This window comes from Aythya marila, assembly GCF_965140915.1.
Source record: "Aythya marila genome assembly, chromosome: 2".
NCBI classification, from domain to species: Eukaryota; Metazoa; Chordata; class Aves; order Anseriformes; family Anatidae; genus Aythya; species Aythya marila.
In genome coordinates this window covers 28,767,398-28,784,617 of record NC_139043.1, presented here as the reverse complement: position 1 = coordinate 28,784,617, position 17,220 = coordinate 28,767,398, and the positions used below count along the sequence as shown (strand labels likewise).

General features: G+C 34.3%; 1 protein-coding gene across 3 annotated transcripts in view; it reads right to left on the bottom strand.

Moving 5' to 3' along the window:
- The window catches only part of PHF14 (PHD finger protein 14), a 164,548-nt gene that overhangs the window by 24,855 nt on the left and 122,473 nt on the right, over window positions 1-17,220 (bottom strand). Inside the window, exons 18-19 of one of the 3 annotated variants that reach the window (XM_082752177.1) lie at window positions 11,728-11,841; window positions 10,122-10,204 (exon numbers count right to left, since the gene is read on the bottom strand). The exons of 1 other annotated variant lie outside the window; for it this stretch is intronic. In XM_082752177.1, the coding sequence (XP_082608303.1) occupies window positions 10,133-10,204; window positions 11,728-11,841 (186 nt within the window). In that variant the 3' untranslated portion in view covers window positions 10,122-10,132. The remainder of the gene's footprint in view (window positions 1-10,121; window positions 10,205-11,727; window positions 11,842-17,220) is intronic. One more of the 3 variants, XM_082752176.1, reaches the window with a different exon arrangement.

Genomic DNA, 17,220 nt, shown 5'->3' with positions numbered 1-17,220 from the left:
TGAAATAAATCAAATAAAAGTTTGTTTTAAAATTTTGTCTTTGTGTTCAGTGTTTCTACATGACATTTTGAAGGAGGAATGGAGGGATAAAACGAATTTCTCTCTATGGTATACAGAGAGATTTTTCAGCACTTCATATTAGTGGTGAAGAAAAGTTCCCTCTACTCAACCTTTCTTATAGAAACTAGGATTGGGTTTGTTTTTTGCAGTTTTGCATGCTTCCTCTTTTCGAATAACTTGGTGCCTCTGCAGATACTGAAAGGTTTCTCAAATAATATGAGTTTAAAATTGGGTTATTTTTACTCTGCTGCTTATCTGGCTAAAATATGAACAATAGTGACTTCTGGATTATCTACAGGTTCTGAATGACACTGCATCTTTTTTTCCTCTATTGCCACTTCAAATGCCACTCTTTCAAACTGAAAGAAACTGCTAAAAAAAAAAAAAAAAAAAAAAAAAAAAAAACCAACATTTTGCAGAAACCAACATCTAAAATTCTGCACAACATTCAAACACAAAAAATTATATTTTATGTGTGACTCCATTTTTAAATTCTGACTTACTGAGATCTTTTTTCCAGAGCTACTTAAAAAAATAAAGACTGTCAGGAAATGACAGTAAAAATAAATATCTAAAATGCAGAAAAAAATCTCTGCTCCTTTTTTTACACTTCTTACTTTTTCATATCTTGTTGCTTTATTTGGGTATCATACCTCCCAGACTTAAAGCTACATTAGAACAAAGAAGCTCTTATTCTTGACGTTATGTTTAATTTTCTACACTTCTCTAAGAAGTTACTTTCTAAAGGCCTATCTTTATCCTCCTAAATTATGGATATTTATCTTCATAATGTCTACCCCGTGTGAGCAATATCAGATTAATTGAGTTTACCTACATGCAAAAAGTCTACTGAAAATTTAGAGAAAACCGAAGTACAGTTGAAGGTTTGGAAAACATACATTAAGGTAGAAGACAACTAAGTCACAGTCTGTAAATACTTCTACAGGAAAATGAAAATCCCAAACAAATGAGCCTTTGATTTAGCTGACAAAGGTTTACAACTGATAGAGGCTTAATTTAGACTAGAAATCAAACTAATATTTATCACTGCAAGTCTCTCTGTTTCATTTGAAATATTTTAAATTAATATGATTTTTTTTTTCCCCCAAAATCTGTTCTTATTCACACCAAATTTAGAAAAGAAGCATTCTGGCACATGCTACATAATAAATTAGACTGGCTGGTGGTAATGACCTCTCCTGGCCTTCTATTCTATGAATCTTAGAAGACAAACCCTGGCTACTGACTAACAAAATTGACATTACTATTAAACACATTTAAGATGACAACAACAACTAAACAATACAGGAAACATTTCTATTATCATTCACATGTACAAATTAAATTAACACTGATTGCTCAATTTGGAATTTCTGATGTAAACCACTCTCAGGGGTGAATCATTAATTAGAACACACTACTTAAATTGACTCTTTTCAGAGGTGATGCTCCATTTAAGGTCCTAGAACACAGTATCTTACACCTTGTTGAGCTCAACCCAACAGTGAAAATGTGAAAATCTTACAAGCAGCAATTGATCCTGACTTACAGAAATAAGAGAAAGTCTTTCTCACTAAATACATCATGAAGCAGTAACTCTTAATTTTATTCAGTCTCCCAAACAACCCATATATGAAAAGCCTACTGTTGTGGGGTAAACTGAAAGAAAAGCTCTAAAACAGCCTTTGAATGGATAAATACAAAAGAACTATAAATAAAATAAAGCCAGAAACAGTAACTGATACTTCGTGTTATTTCATTAGTTCTTCTAGAGTACATAAACTACAACCCAACTTCCCTTTCAGCGCCAGTGTGGGTTTGCACTGGTGTACATGGATGGAAGACTTGCTCTGCTGGCCACTGAACTGGAGATCATCTCCAGACCCCCATCTTAGCCCTCAACAAAATGCATTTCCTGGGTAAAAACCCAATTTGGGTGCTCTGAAATCCCTTCTGCCAGCATTTTTCTCAGTGGACACTGGCATGCTCTACAGAGTTTTAGGAAAGTAATTTTAGCCAACTGAGTTGTGCAGTAGGCATACCTCCAATTCTTTTGTGTATATGGAGATTGCAGAATATTACAAAAACAATGCCCTATGGGAGTAAACAGAGGTATCTTTATTGGAAGAATTTTTGTGCTGACTTCTGCTGCCCACTATCTTCTTTTCTGTGCTGACTACAATCAATTTAAACAACAATCTTACCAGAGTTAAAAAAAAAATAATAATAATCAGGACTGGATAATGGAAAACTAATTTCTCAAAGATACTACTCATATTCAAAGTCTCTCTGAATTTAACTGTATTTTCACTAACATTTTCACTGTTTTTAAATAAAACAAAGACCATAAGTACAGCATAGAATATGTAGTTCTGTGTATTCCAGGTGATCCAGAGGTTTATGGAAACTAAGATGGCTGAGTATTCACTTAAAAAATATAAAAGATTAACTGTAGGAAAACTGTTCAAATAAGAAGGATTCAGTAGGTCAATGAGGGCCATGAAAGATAATGGCGTGTGCTAATCCACTTCAGAATCTTCAGAAAATAGTCATGTGTTGTTAAAATAACATACATTTAGCTTTAATTTGCTGTTAATTAGGGTAGATAAATTAAAGTATATATGGGTATCACAAAAATACATATTAATAGCAAAAAGAACTATTCTAATAGATAACACACATCACTGATTCTGGTGTCCTAAAATATGTAGGTAATATGAACTCTTAAGTGTCTGCTAAAAATTCTTCTTAACAGTGAGAGTAATTTAAAGAAACAACACTTTGATGAAGCACCATTGCAACACAATTGGGACTGTACTGCAGTTCAGAGATAACCCTGAAACAACTGGGTAGGGAAAAATCTATATAACGTACGTTATTAATGACTTCTGAGTGACCTCTGCTTATCTTCACTACCATAAAGAAGACATTGAAATTTTCAACTGTGCTCAAGCTTCATTATTCAAAATCTCGACTATAATAACTTGAGTATTCTAATGATATTTTCAACCTGTCATATTAAAATAAAGAAGAAAATTTCTGAGATTATATATGATCTAGAAAAATGATCACTGCTTTGTTTATATAGCGCTATGTGAAATCTTATGTTTACACTGCATACAATGATCAGAGAATGTATTTGTTTAATTTTTCATTCAAATATTACAGATAAGAGAGAAGATAGCAAATCATTCAGAAAAGAAAGAAAGAAAAAGAGAGAGAGAGAAAGAAAAACGAAAAAGGGAAGAAAGAAGGGAAGGAGGGAGGGAGGGAGGGCAGGCTAAGGATGTGTACACTAGATATTGAAAAAGGAGTTATAAATTTACTTCCCTCCAGGAAGGAATTTCAATTGTACATCACACATACCACTCAGCAAATGACAACAGTAACTTACGTGACCAGGTATCATGCCATTCCATGAACATCTCAAAACATCCAGTCACAGCTGGACAGATAGCACACATAGGTACACTCAAGCCCACTGACACCAGTACAGCTAGCAAAATATACAGCCTCTGGGTACAGACCTTCATCTTGTACAACTTGCTGCTATTTTCTAGTTAAAATTTCTTAGTTGAACATTTCTTAGTTAAAATCTTACTTGGAGTTTGCTTAATTTTAATTTTTCATTACATTTCCCACTATCTTCCCCTAGCCAAAAATATATATTTTATGATTTATGCAGTTTAAGCTGAAATTAAAACTGTTCTTCCTTCCTTCCTTTCTTCCTTCTTTCCTTCCTTTTCCTTTCTTTTTTTTTTTTTTTTTTTTTTTTATTTCTTCTTAAAATATAGCCGATTGATTAACATAATACAACACTTTTACAGTGACAAAATATAACATGTAAACTTCAAACTTAATTTACAAAAAATGAAACAATTTTTTGTGGACAATGTGTTAAGTAAAAACAATGTTTTAAATATACAATGGCTGTAATTTGTTTGTTTGTTTCCTATCCATTTTAAAGAGTATTTCAGGTAGTTTCTCAAATAAAAAAGAAGCTAGTATAATTCAATGAAAGTTAGTGGGTGTTTTTTTTGTTTGTTTGTTTGTTTTGTCTTTTTTTTTTTTCTCTCTTTGAAGGAATCTACTTCCAACTCATCTGTATTCAGAATATGAATATAAATTTGTACACAAGTAATTCTAAATGCCATTGGCTTTCCACTTTTAATGCTGTTATTTTTCCAAAGAATGTATCCACAGATCAATGACCCTTTCATACTATCTGAAAATGCCAAAGAATAACACTTCAGGGATAATACTGTTTTCACTTGACTTAAATAGTCATTTTTAAAACAGAAAGTAAGCATGACATCCTAAAATTACTAAGGATGCCATCCAGAGTATTTATATATCAGGGGAAACGATGACATGGAAATAGAATTAGATAACTAATAATTATTCACACACTAATTTCAAACTAAAGACATGTTAAAATGAATGAATCTCACAGATTATCGAACTGCTTATTTAGCAGTATATATTGTTACATTTTTTGCATATTTCATCATTTTTCTGTTACTTTTTATTAATTACGGCTACTCTGAATTGATGATCTCCAATGTACACATCAGTATGTATCAAGACTGATGAATGCATCCTGGATGTTCAAGTCACGTGGAGGGTCTGCCCATATGCAAGACTCTTGCTGTACCCCTGCATGTTTTCCTGAAGCAAACTTGCAGACACACTTTACAAAACAAGTAGAGCTGACAGAAAATTCCAGGAGTCTTTCTCCTTTACCTCATCACCATCAGAAAGACTTTCTTATGGTGACCTGCAGATATGCACTTTTGCCTAGGTACTGCTTGCTGCTATGTGGTTTCTTTCAGTCCTTCCCCCTTTTCCCTCCCCCAGAGGAAAGTCTGATAGCGGATTATCTAATTTATCTAACTTCTATAGTGCGCTTTTCTCTATAGCCCATATGTAGAGAGTGCTGTAAGTTTCTGAATTCAATTATTTTGGTACTGGAAAAAAAAAAAAAAGTTATTTTTTAAATTTCTAGCATGGATTCTTTATTGCTTTTAGAAATATGTCTGACTGTCAGGCAATAAAAGAGAATACTGCAGGGATTCTTAGCTTTTGACATTTTTAATTGCTTCTGCTTTGGTTATTACACAATAGATAGTTTCATCATATAAATATAATGTATCTTTGCAAAATCCTTTAAAATATTATTTTAAACCAATGAATGCCATTTTCTATTTGCCTTTAATTTCCTCTCAATAGTAAGTTCATCAGAGTGTAACAATTAATTAACTTAATTAAGCTAACTTAATTATGTTCTTTCATAGGTCAATATGTAGAGCTACTCAGATTAACAGCAGAGCTTGTAAAGTTAATCTTCTTGTATAATGCAAATGATGCCAAGTCATGTATTAAATACCTTCCTGAGTAACAGATGATACAGGACTAAATGTACTTTAAAGAAGGGCAGAGACTGTGAAAAGGTTAAATAAAGAAAAATATCTTGGATTTGTGGAAATTTTAAACAGACCTAATTCATTTTTTAAGTTAATAATCTTTTTTCCAAGAGGAGGCCTCATTCTATAAAGACATTTACAGCTTAAATATACATACATAAAAAATTGACTTCAAAAGCAGAACTGTGTGACAACATTTTCCAGCCATCTTGCAACCTTTATGTTTCCTTATTAAGAAGATTACATAAAACAGTCCTGTGAAAAGATTGGATGGAAAATGTGAATTCTTAACTTCAGAGCATTTGCATGCCTACTGTATTTCCCAGTTTATTTTACAGAGGAATCACTTCAGTAGCCAAAGGTATTATGCTCTCATATCTGCTTATTATTAATTCACTTTTAACACAGTTAGACTCTAAGGCTTTCTTAGTCATGTGGCTTAGCAATTTTGCTATAAAATATTAATGAGAACTACAGTAATAATAATAATTACTTGTAGAAGCATAAAAAGTAAAATCAAACAAACCAAATGATCTGAACAGGTGACTGATCTCTTCTGTTAAACAAATGAGTCTGATGGTTGAAAACCATTGTCTGACATCAGGACCATATGTCAAATAGCCAAATTTCAGCCAACTAATCAAATTTCAGTCTTCTCTGTAATTAACCTGATTTAGGTCCAGAAAATATTCTAAATGCATAGGAATTCTAGGTCTGTAATCCATTGCAACTCTTTGTTGCAACACAAAGAAAACAAAGAAGGTGGGGGCACTTCTGTAAGATGATTTGAACACAAGTGTAAAGGAAAAGGCTCTGCAAGTGTGGAAACTACTCAGAACTTTTAAAACCAGAATAAAGTACTAAGAAATACACCAACAGGACCAATCCTATGTCTGCTAGGGGATTACACAGATGCTATGTGTTCTTCTCTTTCTTAAACTATGCCATGTAGAATTTATGAAGTTGCACAAAATGATGTTGCATGTCCTGACCTCAGGATGATGAAAAGGCCCAGAGCATAAATCAGCTTGTGTTCCAAAATCACAGGCCTATGACTTCTAATATAATGGAGAATAGTCTATGATATAGAATAATTAGTATATTAGCATGTGTGATTTTTCTTCAGAAAGCATCTGCTAGGTCCATACAGCATGGAAGTTTCCAATTACTTTTCTGAGCACTTTAAAAGTTAAACAAAAAAATTAGGGTTCAAGAGTAAATCTGTAGTCCAACCCATTCTGTGTGTGTAACTTTTTTTTTTTTTTTTTCCAATTAACAGTGTGTCAAGAACAACATATTTATAGCAAAAACTGTCTGACAATTCTTTTGTTGAATAAGTTCAAGTTATCAGCTACTTGGAACAGAGGGAAATTATGGTTATATCTATGAAGTTTAGAAAAGCATTTTTTTTTTTTTCATAAGTGCAAGCATAACAGATTTGTATTTACACAGATAGATAATATATAAATATATTTCTCTAATATTTTCTTGTGTTCTCTACAAATCATCTTCCAGGTTCTTGCCAATGTGTATTCTACAAGATGATTGAGTTATTTCCTCAAAGGAGAAATGAAAGATGGAAATCCAGTTATTTAACAGTCTTCTAGTAACTTCAGATAGAGAAAATATCACATGAGCACTACTACAGTCTTTACCATGTAAAGACTTTACCTGTCTTTACACTTTTATTCAGTTCTTTCAGAATATGTCACATCTTACTTTGCTTAAAAAGAAAACACCTTAGTATATATATATTAAAAAAAAAAAAAAAAAAAGCATAAAGATGGACTGGATGCTTTGCTGAATAAGTTTATGGTTTGGGGTTATTAAAAAATAATCTGTTTTAGTACTAACTTGAAGTGTCAATAGGACTTGTTGGACAAATGTTTTATCCAGACATCAAGGAAAGAATTAAAAAAAAAAAAAAAAAAAAAACAGATGCAAATTGTGTTCATAAAAATTAAGAAATGCTCCCTTTGCATCTGGTTCACCCAGAATTTCTGAGAATAATGTAATGATTTCACGTTGAACTTGTAAACTGCTTGAACTATCGTTACAACTAATGTCAGATGTCCTAAGTGTGGCACACATCTTTTCCTGTAGAACAAAACACAGCTGTTCACTAGTAATAGAAAAAAAAGTCTGTGCACTCTCCAGATATAGGGCAAGCACTAAAAGCTTAATAATAGTACCTATCTATTAGGTACTTAGTAATATATAGTACTATAAGATAGTACCTGTCTTAATCCTTCTTTAATTCAGACTCCCAAAATATTGCACTATTGTAGCACTTACTGTACTGTAAGTACTGTAGTACAGCACTTAGATAGCAACACAGATACATGGGCTATTCATGTTCATACAATACAGTGATGTCATTCATATTTTACCCTAAAGTGTTCCATATGATTTGGGGAGGAAGGGGAGAGGGTGGAGAAAAGAAGGTTGGCTGGTTGTTTTATTCTTATTTATTTATTTTCTAACAGAACTAAATCTCTTACAAAGAATCACACAGCATTTCATCTGTATCCATACTGCTCTAGTAACACAGCCATTCCAAAAGACTAGCTCTGTTAGCCTCTAGGCTTACACAATTAAAACATGATTAATTGATTTGCCAGTGGATCAGCAAAGGAAATTAATACACATAACTCACGCATTTCTATTTTACCTCTAATTAAAGATGAAGATATGCCTTTTATGAGACTCAGGTTTAAGGGAACTGTCAAAACTAGTCTCTTCTTAGTTAGATAACCAACTCCTGATTCTCACTCCCAGTAGAATAAAGTGTTGCTTATAAGAAATGGTATCAAAATACTAGAGTAATACCCATCAGTCTTGCTCTTTAACCACTATAAAACTATATATATATACATATATATATAAATAAAAAAAAAGTAAAATTACTTTAACAACAAACCTTCACTTTTTTTCAGTGTGATTGCATATTCATCTAAAAAATGTATATATTTACTAAATATACTGCAACTGCTAGATGAACAATGCAAGTGACCCCACCAAATGGGGGGGGTGTAAGGGTCATGAAATGTAATTTCTTCGCCTTTGAATTTTATTGAACAATTACATTGTTATTTAAGCAAGTGCATTTGTGTATTTTAAAAACTCTGAATCTTAACATTTGCAGAGATATTTCTTTCATTAGTTAATGGTAAAGAATGTGTGGTATCAGAGATATAATTCAATGTATTGACTCAGGGTATACTAACAATAGTGAGGTACTGAATATTGAAATGGTTGTGGAGACAAAATTCCTATGTAATTTAAAAATTATAAATTTGAAAACTATGTAGTTGAGTATAACATTTTATGAAAAGCAGAGTTTTTCTACAGTTCCCTAAGAAACTGGAAAGAAGGTCTAATTAAGTGACACTGAAATTCAGATAGCACACATCTGTCCCCTTTCAAATGCGCTGAATTTTTCTTTCAATTTCACTGTTGGATGCTAGTTATTAAAAATTACAATAAAAACATACAACATTGACTCATCAATCACACAGGTAACTTTCTTACTTTAGTATGGATAGTAATTCAAATCATCCAAGCATTCAAATCTATAAAAATTAAATTCTGATTATGGGGGATTGCACAGGTTTTGAAAACACAGGGTAAGGTATCTTTCTAACTTTAAATATGGTTTGGTTATTTTATAAGCCAAAGTGTTACCACATCTGAAGGACACTAATGAATACACTCACTTTCCTGAATCCTTCACAGGTACAAAACTTTCACAGGTGTAAAACGTAAACACCCAACATGCTAATTATTGATGCACTGACTTTTGTTATATGCCACGTTGTATGTCCATCTGGACACTGTCCCTTTCTCCCCCAGTTACACGTGATTTCAGAGCATGAGAAGAGGCTGGGAAGAAGGGGAGCAGTAACAGGAGCAGGATCCATCCTGCCCTCCTGCTGAGTAACAGCAGCTGTGGAGAAACAGCTCAAAATTCAACCTTTCAACCACTAGCAGAGACAACTGGAGAAGCAAAGCAAAGCCTCATCTGAGTGACCACAAGGCATCACACAAAGTTAAAACTGATGACACAAGTAACTGTGTGTAAGATTCGGACTGCGAATCTTAAGAAAAAGAAACTGTAAGCAAGAAAATGGCATGGATTATACAAACGAATGCAGCGACTTATGGGATTTTCCTGATTTCCTGCTACTATAAATTGTTCTCATGTTTGCAAATCTGAAATACTTTTTTGAATGTCACTTTACATATCCTTCTTTCAAAATTCCCATCCACTCCACTTTCCTGAAATCCTTAGTCTGATAGCTATTTTACTTTTAAACTTCTTTCCTGCTTCCCTTTTCCATGTCTGTACTTGAACATTCCCTTAACTGCCTTCTCACCAGTACTGATGGGTCAAATTCAGATGAGAAAAAAATTATTACACTAATAATGCATCAGCTAACAGCTACAGTTAATTCTGAATATTAAGTAATTAAGCAAACACTAAAAGAATACAAGGGACTGGTGTACCAAGAGACTTCAGATAAAAAGAAGATTTAAAAAGGAATTTGTTGAGTAAAGCTCTGCAAACACTTTTGTTGTTGTTAGAGGCAGGTTTTTTAAAGTGTAATTCACACGCATTTGTTTACCATGCTGACTTACCCCCATGTAACTTAGGCGGGCTGTTTCCTGGTGGATTCTGAATTTGGAAATTCAACATACTGGTGCTCCCCTCTCAAGGTTCCCTGCAAATCCAACCACAAAACTCTTTCTAACTCACCTCTGTTTTGATATAAACTGCGGTAACTTTTTTTTTTTTTTTTTTTTTTTTTTTTTTGATAAAGTCTCATTCTGTTATAAAACACATATAATAAATACTTTATGACCCCATGTTCAGCTAAACAGCTTCACCATAAACTGAGATATCTACTCAAATTCAAGAGCTGCATTCCCATCTTTCAGTTCTCCGATATTTCCTCAGGATCTCTCCCCCACAGTTTAGTTGTTTGTATTCCACACAGGCCAAAATTGAGGTAAGTTGGAAAAGCTGAAAACTAGGAGCCAGAACCCATGGACTAAGCTCCCTTTGCAACTCAGGAAAATATACAAAGGCATTACTAAAAATTTATATCACTCTATCATCAGGACTGCTTACATGTGATAACTTGAGTATGCGGTGATACTCCAAAATAACGTGAAACACCTTAAGTGAAGTACCAGAATATACTCTTAAGAATTCTCCCAGCCTTGTACTAAGAATTTGTCTCTTCTTCAAACAAAGTGACAAGACTCAGAGGAAAGGAGAAATTCATAAAAGAATTTGATAATTATCTTAAGGCTGCACTAGAGAAACAATGAATGGCACTGTAAGAGAGTTGTGTTTCCTATTGGTAATATTTCATTTTCTCCTTTATTGGGAAAAATATAGTGAAAGAAAATCTGAGAAAAACAACAGTATTTACATTACCTGGTACTTGGCATGTCTTTAAAAACAACAGTAACCGAGGAAGCCAAGACCAAGAATATTAAGGCTACTCCATGTGAAAGACTTCTCTCAGAAAGGGTTGATTTAAAGATAACAATGGTTCCCTGAAAGGATGATTCTCATCATAAAGTGAAGCTGGAAGTCTGCTGACAACCTCTTCTCCAGCTATGGTGTACTCTGACAAGTATGAATTGCAAGGACCAAAAAAGTCAGTCATTAGCTGTGTTGTAGAACTACCTTACAAGTCAGCACCTTTTCTTATAACAACAGGGAATATGGCCTTATGCCACACTACATCATTAGCATCTAGTATAATTTTTTTCAGAAAAAAAGGTCACAATGATAGGCACAATAATATTACCAAGGGCCTTTCATTTGTCCAACCCAGCAGTTAGCTGCATTTAATTTAGGATGACAAAAGCTTTATATCTACTTATAATTAATTACAGATTCTGTTTCTTTAGTCTTGTAAAGCTTAATTTGCTCAAATCAACAGAATTCCCCTCAATGTTATGGATGTGTGAAAGATTGGAACAAAAAAGATATAGTTTTCCAATCACTGATAATAAGAAACATCATTTAAAATGCAGTAGATGGAATATACTTGGCTTATATAATCAAGGTCCTAAAATTTACCTTGGCCTGATGTGTCAGTGGTGTGAGAGGATAAGATTGAGCTTTAGCTTTAGAAAGTTGCTAGTATGAAGAAAGCATGAAAAACAGAGGCAAATGAGTATCCCCAAACAGTTAATCTTGGAATAGAATAGACACAGATGGTCCTACCTCTTCTGGATGTTTCTGTGCCACCGATACCAGCTCTTCAGAGCTACTTCTTGAGGTAGAGGGTACCACATTACCTGGGGCCTCTGAGACCACCTCATTTGACGGCTCGGAGTCCTGAGGGCAACAGAGACAAATAGACCCCTCAGCAGCGTGTTGATGTGGTACTCCAGGATAGAGAGAGTTCTCAGAGGAGCTGTGCTCTGAGCACAGGAAAACAGAGAATACTTGAAGTCTAAAAACTCATTTTTACACTGGGCAACTAGTTTAACCCCAGAGGCAAAAACATCTGCCATATGCTTTCTCTTAAAATTGTAATACTTTCTTCATAAGAACATTTTAAGCCTTAGTAAATAGCTATATAGCATTTCAGAATTGTAAAGTTCTGAATAAGCATGCTTGTTTTGCCCATACCTACCCCTGCTCCTAAACTGCATGGAAGGGAAACCTACATTTCATCCCCTTATTGAAGATAAGAGATTTCTGCAAAACAACCTTGACCATGCTAGAACAACCCCACACAAATGTATTTTATCGATTGCTGTAAACTGATATAGCAGAGAAAACTGGTAAAGCTAGAGAAGGTAGTAGATGACTGTCAACTTCAACACTACAGTCAAATAAGTAAAATAAAACCACTTAACCACATTCTTCTTTCTAAATTACCTTTACATTGAATTTACAATGTAATGTGACTAGAATAGATTAGTCAAAATAAAAATCACTTTAATACCTCCACTGCTTCACACAGTGGTTTTGATAACTGCATAGATTGAGATATTTTACTATGGAGAAAAAAAATCCATTAATCGGTACTATCTCTACTATGCTTGTAATGCTCATTACAGAAGATATTTTAGTTGTCATTGCTTAGCAAGCAGAATATGTGCTTTTGATGTATCACTTTCTCTCTACAGTCATTAATTGCAAGGAAATCGAGATTATACTTTCGGAAACTGCAAGCTGCAAAGCTCATTATTAAGTTTTTGACATGACAACTTCTATAATGTAAATTCAAATTTTGTACTAATAATATTCAGCACTTGCATTTTAGCCCAATGTCTATGTTTGGACTATTGGAAGGGACAAAGCTGTGGCCCAACACCCACTACTGAGAATCACAGGACAGACCAGACATTGCAAAAGAATACATGGAGGGGGTTGCTAGAGGCTAGAAAGTTGGAAAAAAGTCTATGGGTCTCGGGGGTATTCTCTAGTATCTCTATTTCATATAACTTTTCAGGTGAATTCCTGTAAAATAAAAACAACAACAGCAACCACAACACAAACCTACTAAGCTTAACTATTTCAAATAAAGCTCTTTATGACTTTCTTTTAGCACCACCTCTCTGTGACTTAGATTATTCTGGCCCATCCTGTGGCCCATCACTTTAAGTTTAAAGTTCAGTGTCACGATAACTACAAGGAAAAGACTCTCTCTTCATGTTGGCCCAATTAGCCACAAACTGACTCAAAGTACTGAACCGTGCTATTTTGTTTTCTCCTTGAGGACTAGAAAGTTAAATCATTGCCACGCAATTTATCAGCTCAGTATGTTTCCAGAAGCTCTCCTGTGCTGCTTGCAAAAACAAAAGTAACAACCACATCTGCTGGAAGAAAATGATGTACTTGTCTAAATTCTTTGGTTCAGTGATTTCTCTCCTTGAATTCTGCCTGTCTTTTGTGCCTAAGAAAACTTTTATTATGTTGCTATCACCCGTTGCCAGATAATGGTGGCAACGTTGTTTTTTGTTACTTATGTTTTTTTGAAACAATGGGTTTCAAAAATGGTCAGAGCAGCAGTAATTTGGTAAACATATATTCTTGTTTCATTTATTTTGTTTCAACAAGAGCAGCACATCACAGATGCTCTCCTCCTCCCTCCTCCTCCTCCCCCCCCCCCCCATAATCAAGTCCTGAATATCTTCTTCCCGACCAGCTTGTCCATCCTTCTCAATAGTTCTCTTAAGAAACTAATATAGGGCTAATACAATACATCAATTTTTAAGGAGATGGATGGAAACCTGATTTACTTTGTTATTCAAAAACAGATCAAATAAATCACTTCTGTTCCAGTTACAATGGTTTCACTATCTCTTTTCACACTGCTGTGTCACTTAGGAAAACTGTGCAGAGCCTGAGCATTTGTATGAAAAGCAATCTATGTTCTAGACTAGTTCAGCAACACGTGAAGTACAGCTTTTGGAAATAAACATTTCAGTAAGTGGAATGTGACCCATTCATGTAAGGTACAATGACAAAAATGTTGCAAGGTGCAAGTGAGAACTTTCATAAAGCTTCTTCTTGGTGTCTTCTGAGTGCATGGTCAAATGAACTAGTATGAATTATGTTCATACTAGTTCAAAATGAACTAGTAATGAATTATGGTAACTTGCACTCAGACAAATAAAATCACCTTAAAAGTTATTAGCATTGTTTACTTCTGTAAATGGAAGGCATACAATCTGTATCACTGACACAAAACAGCTATTTTACTGAAGAAGTGGTACATGAAAAAAAAATGTACTTCAATTTTTATTTTTTTTGTCTTCCCCCCTTATTATTTATATCATAATACACTGGGTCAACTTTGCAAAAATATTTGCACTTGTTGATCTGTAAGCCTCAACTGTAGCAGTGAAAGACTGTTCATGGATGTGTAAATGACACAATAAATGATTTGGTACACAACCTTTCTGGTGCCTAAGCCCTTCCCATTTCATTAAAATATTATAATATTTCCACCCTATATAACTTAACTGCATTTTCAAGTCAGGTCAACACGTAGCTTTCTAACAAATCACAATGTTTAACTATATTAATCAATAACTAATGGGGAAAAACACTATTAAGTGGTACTTCCAGTTTCCTGAAAATATAGACATTCTTTATGAAAATGTAAGTACACCATAAACAAATAAACTCAGAATGCTAATGTAGTAATTATATTTTTTCCTGCAAAATTCTGATTTTGAACAAAGCTCCTCAGAACATAATTTTCTTGAATTTATGAAACTTTAAAGAGGAAACATGAAATGTGTCGACATTCTTCTACGTTTATGCAAGAAAGACAGCTCTGCTTTGAACTATGTCTATTTTCATATCACCTAAATATTCATGCAATTTAAGATACCACAGCAGCATTAGCTTGATTCAAAGAGATCTAGAAAAAAAAAAAAAAAAAAAAAGCATTTGAATTACATGTTCATACAAACACATAACAAATTGGATCTTCTGGTCCTGGGATGGAACATGCATGCTAGAGTCATGACATTAGAGTAAACCCTCCTTAGCAGCAGACACAAAATGGTGGTGGCTTCAGTGGAATGGCTGGTGGCTGGCTCAATTTGGAGTCTTGGACCTTCAGCATTTATCATTATTATTATTATTATATTAATTTAATTAAGGCTATAAGAGATCAAAAGTGATAATGAATGGTGAGAGGTGAGAAATCAAAAATGTATCCAAGTGTAATGCAATTCCTTCAAAATACCCAGTCTTTTTCTCCCTTTCAAGCTGTTAGGCACACTTGTTATTTGCATCTACTGTAATAGAAGTAAACATTCTTCTTTTAGTTTTTGTCCTTTGCTGTGCAGAAGTATCACTGAAACAACACAATGAAAAATCAATAGTGTATACAGACCAGATGGGGATTTCATGTGTGAGCTACAAAAAAGTGATAGATTTCAGAGGAAAATATTTACATTTTATGCTATGCTTAATTTTATTTGTTTTTGAAGTCCTAATATGAGGACTTCAGTATTTTTACTTCATTATTATTATTTATTTTTAGAACAGAGCATTACATTTCACTTTAAATATATATATACATATATATTTTTTATATATATACATACATATACATATATATACATATACATATACACACACATATATATACATAAAGATATGTGTTTTATATGTATATTGCAGATAATATATTCAAACATGTACACTGCCAGTGTGTGTTGGGTCTGTCTTAGCTGGAGTCACCTTTTCCCTACAGCAGCCTACACAGTGCTGTACTCTGCACTCGTAGCTGGAACAGCACTGATATCACTCCAGTGTTGTGTCTATTGCTGCATAGTGCTGGCACAGCATCAGGACTCCTTCCAAGCCCCCAAGAGCCAGCAGGCTGGGGGTGGGCAAGTGATGGGGAGGGGACATTGCTGGGGCAGCTGACCTAAACCAACCAAAGGGATATTCCATAACACCTGATGTCACACTCAGCAATAAAAGGGGGGGCTCTCGTGGGGGAGGGGGCTGTTCCTCCTGAACAACCACTACGCGTTTGGGGCCCTGCTTCCCAGGACGTGGCCGAACACCGCTCGCTGATGGGAAGTAGAGAATAATTTTTCCTCTCTCTGTGCTTCCGCGCGGACTGATTGCTTCTTTTGTCTCTGTTTTTTTTTCCTCCCATTCCCTTTCCCTTTAATTAAACCTTTCTTATCTCAAACCTCGAGTTCTCTGTGTTGTATTTTCTCCCCCTTCCTCTTTGAGGAGAGGGGGAGTGAGAGAGCGGTTGTGGTGGAGCTCGGCTGCCCACCTGAGTAAAACCACCACATATAACACTGTTATATTCAAAATGAATACTACAGAAACAAAATAATGTCATAGTGTTTACCCATATATGTTAAAGTCACAACAGATGTAACTCATAAAATGGAAGCTCTACACAGCCTTTGATTTCAAAGAAAATTGAAAACTATATAAACTTCATAAAAAAAAATACTTAAAATACTTTGCTAGAAAATGTAAGAAGATCCATTTGAAACAAGATGGAAAAACAGTGTCATACAATGGTATTCATATCAGCTGAGCATCAGTTACTTTGTCTGCCATTGTTACTTTAAAACAAAACAAAACAAAACAAAAGAACCCAAACACATCAACTCACATCACCCAAACCCTTTATAGATAATTTCAAGCTGTCAGGTTTGAATATATTATGTTAACTCTGCATCAGTTTTCATGTCATCCTGTACCTTGGTCCAGTTGAAAATTACACAAGCCATAAATTAGCTTTAAACAAGCTTTGAATCACCCTGGAACTAGTTTTCAAATTAAAGAGCCGTCAGTATATTACATGGTACTGTCATTTTATTACTCCAATCAATTCTGTGTGGCCTGAGGTAGAAAGAAAATGGATGCTGTCTTCATTTGCAAAGGGTTTATCTCTTAAACCAGGCTCTGAAAACATGACTGCAGTAATGAATTGGAAGCCAAAGTTACTAACAAAGACTTTTAACAGTAGCAAAGTAGAAATATTTGTCCCTCTTTAGACTTACAAAAGGAAAGGAGAAAGAAGAAAAAAAAAAAAAAAAAAGCCTCTTCTAAAACATGAAGGCAGCTTCTTAAGGCTGAAGGACTATGGGAAGAAATTAGTCTATTTTTGTTGAAGTGCCAAAGTGCTTTTAGCCTCTGCAAACATCACTTTAGTACTGCACTTAGTAGCCTTCCTGGCCTTCCTGGGTCAGAGCAAGGTCCCTCTGCAGC